The sequence below is a fragment of the Formica exsecta genome, unplaced genomic scaffold, assembly GCF_003651465.1.
Source record: "Formica exsecta isolate Colony F162 unplaced genomic scaffold, ASM365146v1 scaffold500, whole genome shotgun sequence".
Lineage (NCBI taxonomy): Eukaryota > Metazoa > Arthropoda > Insecta > Hymenoptera > Formicidae > Formica > Formica exsecta.
Window position 1 is genome coordinate 440784 of NW_021852243.1, and position 16221 is coordinate 457004.

The following is a 16221-nucleotide window of genomic DNA, read 5'->3' on the forward strand; positions in this document are numbered from 1 at the left end:
ACTTACGGTTTAAACCGACGGCGGCTTCCATCTCTCTCTCCTGAGTCTCCGAAATCTCGACTTCCAATACTTACTCGAGATCTCCGACGGCGCGAGAAAGAGAAGAACGATTTCGAAGAACGAGGGAAAGACAGGAAGAGACAAGAGAAATAAAAAAAAAAAAAAAAAAAAAAATTTTCTCCCCCCAAAAAAATACCCCCGCCATAGAAATTTGCACTTTTGAGATTACGATCGGCAGCCTTCAATCGCTCGTGAGCTTATGACACGAGAATAGTTTTCGCGAGGGAAGGGAAGAGAGGGAGTGATCCTACAGAACGACGAGATCTACGGGATTTAGGTCGGAGTAAGGTGCGAGACTCTGAAAACGGGAAGGGGGAAAGTGGGGACGAGGATGCACCTTCCGAAAACACGGGTCGCTCCTACGATCGACTAGATTCCGCTGATGGTGGTGTCGTGTTAAGGATCGGGTTGACCGCCAACGTGTCAAAGGCTTTCCGCGCGACCAGCCTCGCTCGCAGCCTCACCGTTGACAAGGACGCCGTTTCTATCGCGGACGCGCTCGTCGGCAGCGAGCATAATGCCCCGCGTGCGTAAGCGCGTAAAGAAGAGAGAGGAGAGAGAGAGAGAGAGAGAGAGAGAGGACGACGATTAGAAGAAGAAGACGCGACAAGTGAAAGAAGAGGGATCGCGACAGACGCGACGCGCCAAATCTTGGGACAAGATTCAAGATTCGATCTCTTCAAATAACACGATCCGATAACTGATAAGAACACGACTCCGCTCCCGATACGACGCGCTCGCGCGGACTCACGCCAGGCCACTGCATGCGATACGATTACGCGGCCGGAGCCGACCCTCCGCGTCGCGCCGACCCCACCACGAGCAAGCGCGAGAGGACCACGCCAACCTTTTCTCTCTCTCTCTCTCTCTCTCTCTGTCTTTCCCTTTCTCTTTCTCTCTATCTCTCGTTACCCTCCGACGGGGGTATCACGCCGTCGACCTACTCATGTCGCCTTTTGAGCGCGGCCGTGCTCTCGTCTTCGAGGCGTCGCCACGCCATGGCCACGCCACCCCCGCGACCCGCATCCATCCCCGCATCGCAAAGTGTTCTCGATTGTAAAGCGCGCCCGATGCGTGTATGTGTACCCTGGCTGTAACGCGCGCGTCAGTATCCGGGAGATCGATGGTCGGTTAAAAAAAAAAAAAGGGAAAGAAGAGCGAAATTTTGGGAAAGGGGACCGCAAACAGAAAAATCTAGAGGACACATTCAAATACTTTTCATGAGATAATATACAGATACTGTATAACCTTGGTGCAAAATGACTCGTCAAACACACTAGAAAAGTCTAGTCGTTTATCTCGTGGAATATTTTCTCGTATTTTAAATAAGGAAATATTTATCGCGAGAATATCTTTTTAATGATTACAAAATTATTTTTAAACATGTTAGATATTATTTCTTATCATCGAAAGTACCATTTCGTCCATTACCATACATATTTTGCAGTAATGAACAATACATTTCGCAAAACCGGTGATATAAAAGAACGCGAGAGTCACGTAAAAGTCACGAGACATTCCGAAAAGAAATCTAAATTCAACGAGAATACACCGGTGAGATACGCGAGAGCATTGTTAGACACGTGACTGGGTTGGAATCGACATTCGCGAAAATCGAACAATTGTCGGGGAGCATTGCCAAGCGGAATGTACGTCACGCGAGTCCCATTCTCATCTCGCAAGGATATTTCAATAACATCTCGGCGAAAAAGCCGCGGATGAATCTATTTGAACGAAATAAATTCGATAAAAATGTGCAAACGTTGATCGTTTTTAAATTTTTATTTAAAGAAACGCTTTTCATCGACAAGATAATAATTTTCAAACTCTGAGTCATTTCTCACATTTCAGAGTACAAGAAATATTTCGTCTCGCGATTATTTCTTTATGAATTTTCATGATGTATAAAGCAGATAAAAATCAAGTAGAACTTTAACCTTGAAAACTTAATGTTAATTACTTGAAAGTTACGTCTCATTAGGTTGTTAACTACCTCAATACTTTCGCGGGATGATGTCAATTTCTTTTGTATCGCACGATAAAATACTCCATGAGAGAGAGAACTTTAATGCCAGGTACGGAGATGCATTTCGCTTCTTGCAGAAAACAAAAAGGACTCCCGCTAAGTAGAACGACACGATCTCTCGCTGAATCTCGACTGCCAACTTGTAATTGTATAAAATGAAGAATAAGAATCAAAATTTAAAATGATATAAGATATATGTGATATAGCAATGTGTCTATATAATAAAAAAAATCGATTTCCCTTGCCAAGAAGAGTATATAGAAATAGGCGAAGGAGATCATCCCGAATAAAATTCAAAAAGATGAAAGCTTTTTACATATAGCAGAAATCTTATCTTTTCCAATATAAATTATGTTCGATTGACTTAACTCGTTCCGATTTTCAAAATTGATTTAGGGAGAATATCAGAGAGAAATCAGATATATTTAGTAAGAAAAGGCTTGCCATTCTGAAACAGAGAGAGAGAGAGAGAGAGAGAATTATAATTAACTATATATAAAAACTATATTTTCTTACAGATATATTTAAAAGTTCAATAATGAGATATTTTAAACAAAATATTAAATTATCATAACTGACAATAAAAACAATATAACAATCCGGGATATCCTATATAATTTTCATTTTTATTTCTTTTAAATCTTTTAAGATTTTCTCTCGCTATTCAAATCTCCCGACAATTTTCATTTTAATATCGAGACTTCGAAATAACCTGATGGCAGTATGCTCGCGCCTCGACGAGTCCGGGAGACGTAATTCCACTGACATTTCGCGTCCGGAAAACGACGGAGACCGTAATTTCGTCGAGATCGATAAAAATGATTCCGATGTCGCACTATAGTGTAGGAGCAGCCTAAAGGAACATTGCCCGAGCACATTGCGATATTGGTTTCGGACTAGTTCGTCGCTAAAAATTGGGCTTGTACTTTTTCCGATAATTACGACCTGTTCCTCGTCGAGTAGCGACAAAATTATCTAGCTACTATAAAAAACTAGAAGAATTCCTCACCGTCGAATGATGTATGAATAATAATTTTCGACTATCGACGATGACGACGCTTCGTCGGCATATAAATGTCTGACATAAACATACAAATGTTCGATTATCTCGATGTAATTAATGCAACACAAGCCGCCATCTCGATGTTCGAGCTAATTACCCAAGCTTAATTGAAAAGCTATTTGATAGCAAGATTAAAAACAGGGTGTCTAGTTAAATCTTGTAAAAAAATTCTCTAAAAATTCCCTGGTCTTCCAGGTATTTTTGTTCAAAATTCCACGTAAAGAAAATATTTTAAAGATCTTTTGGTGCTATTTCCTAAAATAAGTTTTTTTATTGTACGCGTTCTCTAATGTTTTTCACTCATACGAAGGAAAAACGCAAAGCCACTTAAGTTTCAAGTGCTTTACAAATGTACTGAAAAAAACTGAATAACTTTTATTAAGATAAAAATTTTTAGCTTGTATAACATTTTCATTTTTTATTACTAAATATTAAAATAAAGAAAATGTACTGTATATTCAATATTTTGTTAAAACATTGAATATATATAAACAAAGATAGATATTTATAATATATTTTGACGGATTGCCTACTGCTTATAGTATAAGAGCAAAATTATCAGAAAGAATTTTTTTTAAATTCCTTGAGTCTCAATAAAATTCCATGAGAATTCCCTGATTTCTCCAGATACAAGAATATTCCCTGAGAATTCAGGATTTCCATGTTTTTCCAGGGAGTAAACACTCTGAAAAAAAGCCCATTTTTCCGTTAAACGACTCAATATTATTTATCTTTCTTATCGCATTAGCGTATTTATGTGTCCAATAGCACGTAGAATTAATGTCATCATTTGCAACTTTTAACTGTTCACTCAAGTTGTAACGCGACGATTAAAATATCGTGGCAACTAACTTTAAAAAGTCTTCGATTTTCCTCGAATTTTCTCGTTTCCGGGGATCGCAAATCGAGCTATCCGCTTGAACGAACGCGCGCGAGGAGCCTGTAAACATACCTTCCCGCATCGATTGCGGAAAGTGGTCGAAATGAATAGTCGTGCATGTCCGACGACATCCACTCTCGGCTGTGGATCGATGCGGATCCGAATGCCGCGTGTATCATTCATTATTCATTTTCAAGGCTTCATCGCCATTCCGCACTCGCTAACCAGAACCTAGACAACTTTCGATGCTCTGGATTTCTTTCGCCACGAAACGCCGTGGCGTTTGCGCGGCCAGGAACGCGGTAAGAGCTCGCGTCTAATGTGTATTCTCACTTTAAACGCTAAACTCGAGAACGCGAATAGAGAACGCTTTGATAACAATACTCGAGGAATGTTCGTCGAATTACAGAGAGACGCCAACAAACGATCCATACTTAGTTAAGTTAAACCTTTTGTTATCGATAACTATAGCCGTTTAACCGAGTCTATATGCTCATGTCAAGAACGACTATAACTTAACTGCGACGCAAACTATAGCCGATATGTCTATTCGCGCGTTGCGAGCTACGTTAATAATTGCAATTTCGCGCGCGAGCCTATATTTTTCCCGTTTATCAATGACAGTATCGCGTCGATTAATTTGGCGCAACAGCCATTATCGGTTATTGAGAGAAAGAGAGAGAGAGAGAGCCACACGCCATTAGGCAAATGGCGTTTATCGGTTAGTGGATATGATATTAGTATAACGTTTCTCGATATTAATAATTCGCATTAAATCACGAGTGTATGTCGATATGTCACGACATTGTTTCCCTTCCGCTCCCCGCCAAAAAAAATATTTCTTCAGCAGTGGATGTATTTCAGATCAGACTTTTTCCTTATCTCGTAATTATCATGCGAGACTATTTCAATTACGCGGCAACTGCATCGCTATTTCCTAAGAAGAAATTAGAGCGCGATGAAGAATCAAGGACGATTACCGCGTCGTTTTCTCGGCAATAGTTTCTCGACAAATGCGAAAGAAATCGCACGTGCCGACGACTTAGCGCCAAGATGAAAATATTGAAAAAGTCGCGGTTGAGCGAACGCGTCCCTTCGTAAACCGCCGATAACGAGATATATATGTATATACGCTGTAAAGCTCGTGAACTACGAGAGAGAGAGAGAAAGTGCCGATATTCTTGGCAGCCAAAACGATAAAGAATTGGGCAATGCTGTTGATTTATCGCTTTATCAGCGCGTTTCTTCCGGACTCGAAAGCTAGAGCGTGGAAGCCGCACGAAAAAACGGGCGTCTCAACGATCATTCGTATATCGTCGCTGATGCGTGGCGATTAATCTCGGAATCGGCAAGATGTAACCCCCAAGCATCGCGCGAGATTAATGAATCGCGAATACTTCTTCCTCCCGCGTAATAGCCACTCGCGAACTTTGGCAATATAATCAGATATATCGGCGGGGAATTGTTCGCAAGAAAGAATAACTCTTACGATATCGAGCGCGCGAACAAGGGATTTCGTTATCTTTTCAGCGAATGAGCTTACGGCGTCGATGGTTATCTTCTCGAGCGAACCCAACATTTTCGGAGATCCCGGCGAAATTAATCTTTCCGCGACGACGTCATGTGACAATCATCGCATGATGTCGTCGAATTGATCAGCGGATATTGTAATATTCGCGATAAATTCGATTACACGTGTGTGAGTTCTCCATTTCTAAATTATTGGCATTTATAATTTCTTTTCTTGTACATAAACCTGAAACGTGTGAACTTTAATACATTGAACCGAGCGACCCCAAGAATGTGATGCAAATGTTGCTTGGATGTATAGGTTTAAAATTCATCTCAGAGTCTCTCATTTCCCTCTCGGATATCTATTGTATATTACGGAGTTCTATATTACATGTTGGATCTCCTTTGAGAGAAGCGGCTACGGCTCATTGTAAAGGCAGATCAAATTTACGGGTAATCGATAGTATCCGGGATACTGTCCGCAGAGTGAATTGACTTTGTGCCAAACAATAAATCATTACGTCACACATAAAGTTTCCGATAATAACGCCATCATTCTAATCGTGATAATAAATGTCTCTTATCGTTTATATTCTTTTCAGAGCGGTCAATATAATTTACCTCAATTCGTGAAAGTGATATGATTAACTACAATTCTTTTTACAATTAGCCATCTCGTTATTGCAAATATATAATTAGCAGTAAAAATATTCAACAAAGAAAATCTAAAAGCAATACTCTTATATCTATGAAATGTCACGTTCAAAGCTTTATAACTTTTATATGAGACCTTTTTTCTAGACATGGTAGTTTGAAAGAGACATTTTTTTTTTTTTTTTTGTACTTATGGATCACATTTTCTCCGAAGATTTTTTTAAGAAGATTTACAGAGCGGGCTTAGTGTCACATATTTAACGGAGGTAAAATCGTGTATGATTAATGGCGGTGGATAATGTGCGTGTGTGTGCTATATTATCAAGATTTACGCGAATCCTTCAACGTGAATTACACGATATACCATAATAATGCATAATGCGATCTCTCCGTGCGTCTTATATTACTACGCGAATTCTACACGTGCTTAAGATTTATTAATTCATTTTACAATGTATGCGTGTAAGGCCTTACATTAATAATTTATAAAATTCAGCCGAAATTTGCGTGTCAAAGTATATTATTCAAACTGAATATGATGCGTAAAATGATTGCATCATGATGTAAATGACAACTAATGAATGGCAAATTACGGAATCAGTCATTGAGGAAAAAAAGGATTGTTACGCTCTAATATACATTATCTGTGTCAAGCGTGTGCACGTATATATCCTTCAACACACAAAGATAATCGACCTACGCATCGTTTGCAGTGCATACGAGAGCTGCGAGCAAATTTTTGCGCAACTCACATCGACGTGATCTTGATGTAACATACGTTCTATTTCAGGGCATTACATATGCGATAATTACTCCATTATAATAACTGGCATTTCAAGTTTAAAAGAAAATCTTGATATCAGAAATTATTTATAGACAAAATACACGATTAATACGCGCACAACGTAATTATAATAAACTGTTTTAATAATTTGTATTTTTTCAGTTACATTCTTTCTATAACTATCTAAGTGTTTTTATTCGCGCGTAAAAAATTAATTAATTTACGTCTCTTACGAGAATCAAAGAATTTACCATCCTTTTATGATAATATGTCTAATAAAGTGAGTAGAGCTGTATAAGCGTCTCGATAATCGAGATACCGCGGCATTCCCCGAATCAAGAGTTATCAAGAGTCTCTGATAACGCTACGGTACTTACCTTTGTTCCTAAAGAGCGGACGATATTTGGCGAGGCCGATCTCGGCGAGCCACTGGTCCGCCTCCGTGAGTTCCCCATTGCTTCCAGTCCCTGCGGCGAGCATTAACAGCTTCCCCAGGGAGAGGACCATGGAAAGAGCCAAGAATACCCCGGATAGCACCGTTGACCATCGTGCCATTGCCCGTGGAGTGCATCTGTAAGGAAAAAAAAAAAAAAAAAAAATGGACGATTAGAATATATCTTGAATCGAAACATCTCGATCGCGTTCGCGTTAATCCCATGTCATTGACATCGCGGTATCGGCATCCGAGATACGGCATGCCATGCCAAAATTGGACAGGTTATGTGCCAAGTATTGAGGAGGTTAGGTGCGCTACGCGATGTTTGTAAACAAGCCGGACCCGCCGGCCGATCAGCTGATCATCGGCCCGATCGCTGGGTCCGCTCCGGTCAGAAAATTAAGCTTACCACATTTTCGCGGGAAGCCGTTCTCGCGCACCTCACGCAGCCTCCGATAAAACCGTGATCCTCGCTCCCGGAATGACAACGCATGTAGCAGGGACGCCGTTGAGGCAACTGCAGATGGAGCGACAAGTGGAGGGACGCGATGAAAGTTCCTAGGGAATTTCTCAACATTTGAGCACGTGAAATCATCTCGCGGAAAAATCTTGATTTTTACTCGCTCTTTTCAATTTACCTTTCTATTTTTCTTTTTATTCTTCTACTCTTAAATCTTTATTTAGTTTTACTTTAGTGTACAAAATTATTGATGTTTTTATTTCTTTATGTATAACATTGAACGTATCAATATAAAATAAGAAAGAACTTGATAATTCTTCTTGATAATTCTTGTGTGACGGATTCTAAATAAATATAGATATAATCTTGATAAACATTTATATCATTTTCTCATATTATTTATTTTATCAATCAAGTTGCGAGAGGCTAAGCTTCTAAAGATTGAAGAAATGGTAATTTCGAGATGTCGCCTGCGTGTGAGATATATGTATTGATGGATTAAACTCTCCAACATATCTAGTTTATCCACCGTTGGCAAACATTATTCCTGCCATGATTCGAACGACCAAAAACTGCAACTGTTTACGTTGTTAATTTATATGTGTATTGTTTCCAATAATAATATAATAGTAATAATAGTAAGATGCAACTATTTAACATTACTATATTGATGACATAATGATATTTTCATCAAGTTTTCACATTAAACAAATATTTTTCTGTTTTTTATATTAAATAAGAATTAAAAAACAAAGATCCTTCAATCTACTACAAATTCTTTCATCTACGATGTTAATAAAACAAGAATGGAATTCTTAAGATCATTTATATCTATACTGCAAAATAAAAAGCGACAAATCTTAATTAATATATAAAAGCCCATTTACAGTAGAATCTCTCGAGTTCGGGCGCGATATTCTCTCAATTGGATACATAGAACAAAATCGTAAATTGATCGCTGAAGAGCAATCGAATATAATCTCGTTTTTCGCTCGTGTCCGTTAAAGGAGGCTGGGTTAACAGTTAGGAAAAAAAGGGATGCTCGATACAAAGTGTGCTCTCCTCTCTCGCGTTTGCCGAAAGCGTCCAAGTGGCGACCGAGTTCTCGGCACAGACTAGGTGTAAAAGTCACGGTAGCCTTGCTGACTTATGTGCACACAGCGAAAGCTACGATCGTCTTGCATTCGTCGATGCGCGTGATTGTAGACTAGTGACTGTGCACATTCGCGTCGGTGTCGTCGCTAATTTGAGCCATATGCGCCGTTTTTCGCACAAATTCCTACGTTAAAGGTTTATACAATCTCAATGTGTGTGTATGTGTGTCTGGTATTCTATGTTACAAAATAAATATTCTGTTCCTTTCCGTCTTCAAGAAAATTATGTGGAAAATCTCTCTTCTTTTTAGAGATTTTTTTTTTCAAAAATAATATAAATCGATCGGTGATATGGTAATATGGTGATATGGTGATATAGATAATTTTATTCTACTCGTTATTTTAAAGCGTGTTTTTCGGTCTGATTTCTTTTAAAATATATATCCTCGAGAAAAGTATGCGTAATATCTAGATACAAAATCTCTTCTGTAGAGCAATGCGAAAAACTGATATCCGGAAAATATGGTCTACATCGATCGCGATAGTATTGAGCCGAGTAAAAATGATAATACGGAGAGGAAAATAATGTATTAAGTAGATCAGGCACACACGGTGAGAGCGGCTTTAAAGTATCGAGTAGCAGGCGAGCGATCGGCAAAACATGCAAATTATATACGCAGCCGCACACACAGGTATGGAGTGTGATATTCCTGCGGCATTATCCTTTCATCGCGATTCACGCTTCTCGTAAAAACTTTGGCCACGTGAAAACATTTGCCATTATCTTTTTCGCTCGAAAAGAAATGAGACATTTCCAAAGATTTGTGTCAAGTCTCTATATATTATACGCGTCTTGTATTTTATATTCACACATGTATTTTTACCGTGTATACCGCGACACGTGAACGCGAAGGATTTTATTTCAAACGCGGTACAGACGTAAGCCGTAAACAGATTTAAAACGGCCGTGTGTCTTAAGCAAATTGAGCGTAATTTAATCCGCGCGTCCAAGTGCCATTCTGCATCCGCTGATGCAGCGAGTGGGTGGCCAAGAGGATGCGATAATAACGGGCGACGCGACGATTACGTAGCGATGCGACGAAGCGGAATTTCGGATAATCGTGCTGTGCGTGCGCGAAATTTCGCACAAACTCGACGAAAAACGCGAAGAGTAAACACATTAAATCTCTCAAGCGACGTTCGCCGAATGACTCGAAATACCAAAATATGTAAAATACATTTGGCAGCAATTTTTTCATCTTGCGGTAAAACGGAAAAGAAGAGCCGATTGTGCTTTTCGCGCTACAGCTGACCAGGCATAATATTATCCTGCGTTAAGATTAAACGTGATTATCGCACAGAAAACGGCGGTTGTTCGTGTGCGCCGTTACGCAAATGCTGCAAATGAGAAAGAGGCGCGCGTGACCGCAAACAAGACTTGTACAGCGATGTCGAAGACGCCGAGGGTCTCCGAGAGATCTTCTGTATCGTCGAGTTGTTCACCGCACGATCGTCGTTTCACTGCGTAAAGTCATCAGTATCGAGTCTCCAATAATGTCAAAATCAACTCGTGTAACGCGCGACAATACATTTAATTTAGACAATTCGATATTGATATTCGATACGTCGTTCCATCGAAATTGCTGCCGCCGAGTCTAATGTCGGCGACTATTCAAGATGGACATCGGATTCAAAGATCTCGAAGTGGACGCTGACGGTTCTCATTTATCCCCGACATTGATCGTTCATCTCAGATCGCATGTCTTGCGGTTTTACATACCGAAGTGTGCGCGCTCGTGTTTTTCAGCTGGCGTGTATTATCGCCATTTGATCTTACTTGCGAGCCAGATAATTACGGAATTGCGCATTGCACAAGTGTGACACACACGCGTTTCATCATCATACTGAAGTCGTTTTCGATGCGAAAGGAAATTCCGTATCGTTCGCGAGCGGTGTTTCCGTGAGAAACGGCAATTACGTCAATAAGACCGGGAGTCGCACGACTAGTCACTATATACGCGAAGCATTATTTTGAAGCTAATAAGAAGCCTGTTCATCACAGTGGATATAATCTAGTTGCCGAGACGCCAATTAAATTCTTTTATTCGACGAATAATATTCTTGAGAATTTTGAAATCAAGGAGAGACCACATATGCCTTAAATCGAATTCTCTCCTCTCTCTTTCCTTCTCATTAAATTTATATATTTTCTCCGAGAAAATCTATCACTGTGTGCTATTGTTAAACTATCCGAATTAAAACTAAACAGGTAAAACATCATAATATAACAAATAATATTCGATTATAAAATGACGGATGGAAGTAGCGTTAAGTCATTTGGCACCGATGATGCTTTATTTATTGAAGAAAATACGCACTTCGATATATTACCACTGATAATATTAGAGCGGCAGATGTTCGAAGCATTTGCTTCTTTTGCGAAAAATAGATTACGGGAAATGTGCGGTACAAATACAACAGTAGTGTGTTTCGTACTTTCGCATTAGAATACACTTCTCGCATCTTCTGGTAAATTTTATATTAATTTATTAACATCTAAGGTATTACTTTCGCGAACTCATACTAGAGGGGAGGGGGAGTCTTGCAACCATCTAGTCCTGGATTATCCTGCGAAGAGACTTGGTTTTAACTTTTAAAACCGAGCAGCGATGCCTGTATTATTCAGATGGAACTAGAACACCATATGGAGCTTTGACACTAGCGAAATGTTTATTTAATGCATAGAAATTCACGAATCACGAAAGCGACTACGGTATAGTGCTTCCTTTTCTCGTTCTGTATTATTTTGTCTTATCCCGCCAAGAGAGATAGCCTCTGTCAGATGCCCACAGCTAGCGTTTTATTTTATCATTTTTTAGAAAAAAAAAAACGTACATTCTTTCAAGAGACACAAACAACAAAACAAAAGAGAACGAACGACAAAACCGGGCGTGGATAAAATTTAAAAAACACATCACTTTTGTGCAGCTTTGATTTATATATCAAGACACAAAGAATTTCTCTTCATATCGACGTTTCGACAGATCGACATTTTTATTCGCGCTGAGCTATTCTAGTTCTTTGTCTTTTTTTGAAAATAAAACGTGAGAGGGAGAGAGAGAGATCGGGGAACAGTTAAAGTTAACCAATGTCGATGAAACCGGCTTGTAGAGTAATAAATCGTGCTCTAAACGGTTCGCCAAGCTCTAATGCTTCCTCTAATTTTTTTTAATTCTCGTCGGAATATTAATGAGCTTATCGGCTTTGTCACTATCAAATAAGAAAACAAAATCAATCTCTTAGGTCTTAGATCGCCTGAGGAAACTGAATCACTCATGAACGTGTCGCCAAACCGTGCGTATATTCTCGCATATATTCTGCAATTTCACTCAACTTATAAACCAATATCAATTAATGACAGGCTAATCTAACGGTATAACGTATTCTGGTTTGGGATAACGCGACAATATTTTTTATAGTAATACGTTCATGCACACGTACCGATCCGAAATGCCGTTTTTATCAGTGTGCGTGCGCATATGCGTGCGTATATAATTAGATCGGTTAATGACCGTCGTAAAGTCGGAAATGCACCGTAAATGCACAATCAGAATGCCTTACGTGCCGTGTATTAAGCATATATCTGTGGCTATGTTTTATGATTAGAAACTCGCAGGAAGAAACGAATCGTAACGAATGAGAATAACCGAGAATTCGATTCCAAGTTTTTTATTTTGCACCATGTATCTCGCGTCAAGAAAATCGACAATGTTAAACAATCATTTCTTCGCATTAATTATTCAGAAGCCATAAAGACGGCGTTTATTGGAGTATAATACACTCTTGCGAATCTTTATATTCCGGCTACGCCTTTTAATTGAGATTTCCTCGAGTAACGAGATTGCGTCGTAACGCATCAACACGATTTAATACTTGTTTCTTCATTTTGATTATTGATATGCGTTTTCCCCATACTAATTAAAGTAACTTTCGATGATTTTCTCCCGACGACGGAATCTAATCTTACAAATTTACGATATCTCGCGTGCACGTGCATCAATAAAATAGATCACGTCTGATACAAATCAGCGCGATCGTTCAATTCGCGCCGTTATTAAATTATATCTCCGGCTGAGTATATCGGGGACACTGTAGAAAAGTTCAATTTTTCGGTCGTTCAGATTGCTCTTAGTCGACAGAGTGCACGATTTGCATGATACGCTCAGAGCTGACTGGTTATTGAATTCTGCGAAGCATCCACGCTGTTTGCACAGTTAATTCAAGCGTGGTGTTTGACGTTTCTGGTAACACTTGAACAAAGTTTCAAAAGTTGAGAACGTTATTGATACCTTCACGATTCATTCCGCTTACACTTTGTGTCTTCCCATAAATAATCTACTATTTGTTATTTATTTTCGTGAATAAACTTATTCTGAATTATTTTTTAACAAACTTATTTATTTCTACTTTTGTCGCAATTTATGCGTTGAAGTTAATTTGTTTAGCTAAAAAGAGAGATAAATTTTGCGAAAAGATATTCATTGTTATTCAATAATAATAATAATACAATAACGTCATTTGAAATCTTGCTGATTTTTCACAGTGGAGATGAGAACCACGGCAAAAGAGGGTCGATCGCAATTGGTCGCAAAATTGGGTTGTGAACAAAAGCTGCGGACGAGAGGAGACACACGCTAACTTAGCTATGTAAGGCAGCTTCTTCTCGGCATGAGAAAGGCAGCTTAGGCGGCGCGGTTGTGTGCACGAAGTGCCGCTTATTAAGGAAGATAATGAGTCCATTCAAATTCAATCCGGTCAAAAGGTATCGCCGACTCACGTCTTACATCCGCCACTCGAACGTGTCGCGCGGCTTGGAAGACGCTTATCAACAAGTCTCGCGTGGATCACTCGTCGCCTCGTTCGACAAAAAAATTCATCGATCTCGATATAAACGGCGCGATAAAGGATAAGATATATCGTGCGAGGAGTTTTTGCCGGAGGAGCGTGAAAATACCATACCATACCATCGCCGCGAATGTCCGGCGAACAAAAGAGCGGATTTATAATTGAAACGAGCCGTTCCGCACGTTCGACGCGAAAGCGCCGAACAACGCGCGTCGTTATCGAAACGAATTGTCGGATCCCTCGATTCGAAAATGACGAATAGCGAACGAGGTATTCGCTGCTGCTGCTGCTGCTGCTGCTGCTGCTGCTGCTGCTGCTGCTGCTGATATCCGTTCGCGTTCTCGATTTTGCGAACGCGTGGACGAACAAAGCGCGGAAAATCGGTCGTACGGCTGCCGGTTACCTTGGATCGACGTTAAAGGCGCAAGTGGGTTAATGGTAAAGGCTGGAGAACACGCGAGAAGAGACGTGAGGAACGCGTGTGTGTACGCGCGAGCATCTCGCGATTCAATAGCCCTGACAGCCGATGTTGATAAACGATCGTTCGCGGACTTGGTGATGCTCCGGGATGTGTTTCGGGATGTGTTGCAGCTGCTGCATGCGAAACTTGTTCCCGCGGGTCACTGCCACACTTTCGCGTGCAACGATCGACAAGCGTGTTTTTTAGCCCTCCTTCCACCGTATTAGACCGTCTTGATGGGCACAACGAGAACGATCTCGTCGAATCGCGTACGCACTCGTTGCGCTTCGTCATTCAATAATTTCATAAAGCTTTCGAAAGTTGTGCACGAAAGCTGTTGTACACCGCGCGTGATAAAGCTGTCGATTTATTATTAATGATTCTGACATATTTATTATTTGTTATATATACACACAAAACTGTTAAATAAATTTTTTTAATTACATGCAAAGGGATAAGAATTGAAATTATGTTTTCATTTTGGCGCGACGTTTCTTTTAATGCTATTCTCTCTAAATCTTTTAAGATGCCAATAACGCACTATTAAATTTCTAGCCACGTGCATACAAACAGACTATTTTTGCCTTAATTCCTTCCGGAATTTCTCCCGGGAAAGAGACCGCAAAAAGACAGAACTACATGTCAATCGTGCAGCTGCGGTGTCAGATCTGCGGCGCAGATTCGTCACGCGCGTGAAACAACCGCTTGGAATCGTAAGTAGGAAAGGAGACTAATGTCGCTATCGTTAGCAAGAACATCCCCTCGATTTCTTACGACACTTCAATTAGAAAGTGTAGCTATTATTCGCGTGCGCGCGGGTCACGTCACTCTTCATCTTTTCTTTCCTCCTCTCTCCGAGGACACGAAAATATACTTTTAATTAATCGGGCTCCTCGGCTTCACGCCCCGCGTTTATTCGATCTCGGGTTTCGCTCGACCTACTCCGCCGGCTTTTATTATCGGCGGCTTTCTCGGGAGCTTTTATTATCGGCGGCTTTCTCTCGCCGGGGCTTCTTATCAATCCTAATATCCGTGTGACGTTCGCGCATCTAATCTAACTTCGAGTTCCGAAAGTCGGACGTGACGAAACGACGCGTATCGCGATAATACGTTGTATTGTATTGTATCGTATACATACATATCGTGCGCGATCAGCAGTGTAAATCTCTCCGCAGGTTCATTCTTTTTCCCGCCTTCTTGGTTACAAAATCGTACACCGGGCACCGAAAGAGGACCATCCAACCGTCACCGATTTTCGCCCTTATATCTCGTCCTTCGTATCCCGAATCGTCCTCATCATTCGCGCGATCTGTGTCAGAATTTCGTGGCCAAGTATCCTTGACCTCCAAGCCATGGTGCGGCCAGTGAGACGAGACCCCCGTCGCAGGCGATGACGCCTACTACCGGGGAAATTGGTCAAGGAAGATGAAGAAGCAGTAGAGGAAGAACGACGGAAGGAGCAGAAGAAGGACGTCTCACGGTGACGGAGGAAGAGCTGGCCTAGAAACGGCGGTCCCCCGGCGCTTCCCGGCATTCGACGACCTGCGTTACCTTCAGAAGCGATGAAGGAAAGAAGAGGAAGAGAAGGGAGGACGATGGTACGTTTCTTTCCTACCTCTCATAGTCGGGCGGCAGTTCTCCTCTCCTTTTGACGGTCGCCGTCGACCGATGATGGTAATGGTAAATGGCCCATGGAGAGGCTCTCCATTCCGCGCCTCCACTGGAAACGGGAGCACGCCACGTGAAAGTAGGAAGGGGAGGCTATAGCCGGCCCGACGTCGCTTCGTGCGCCTCAGTCGTTCGTGGACCTCGAAGGACGATAGAGGTCGAAGAGGTTTCACTTCCTCCTCTCCTGGCCTCGCAAACTCCTTCTCACACGCTCTTCCT

At 40.9% G+C, this 16221-nt stretch overlaps 1 protein-coding gene across 3 annotated transcripts in view; it reads right to left on the reverse strand.

The window, feature by feature from the left end:
* Window positions 1-16221, reverse strand: part of LOC115241615 (apoptosis-resistant E3 ubiquitin protein ligase 1) — a 65016-nt gene that overhangs the window by 18291 nt on the left and 30504 nt on the right. The window contains exons 1-2 of one of the 3 annotated variants that reach the window (XM_029817452.1): window positions 7825-7960; window positions 7357-7550 (exon numbers count right to left, since the gene is read on the reverse strand). In XM_029817452.1, coding sequence (XP_029673312.1) covers window positions 7357-7534 — 178 coding nt within the window. In that variant the 5' untranslated portion in view covers window positions 7535-7550; window positions 7825-7960. Of the gene's footprint in view, window positions 1-6; window positions 136-7356; window positions 7551-7824; window positions 7961-16221 lie in introns of those variants that run through there. The other 2 variants (XM_029817451.1, XM_029817454.1) reach the window with 2 other exon arrangements.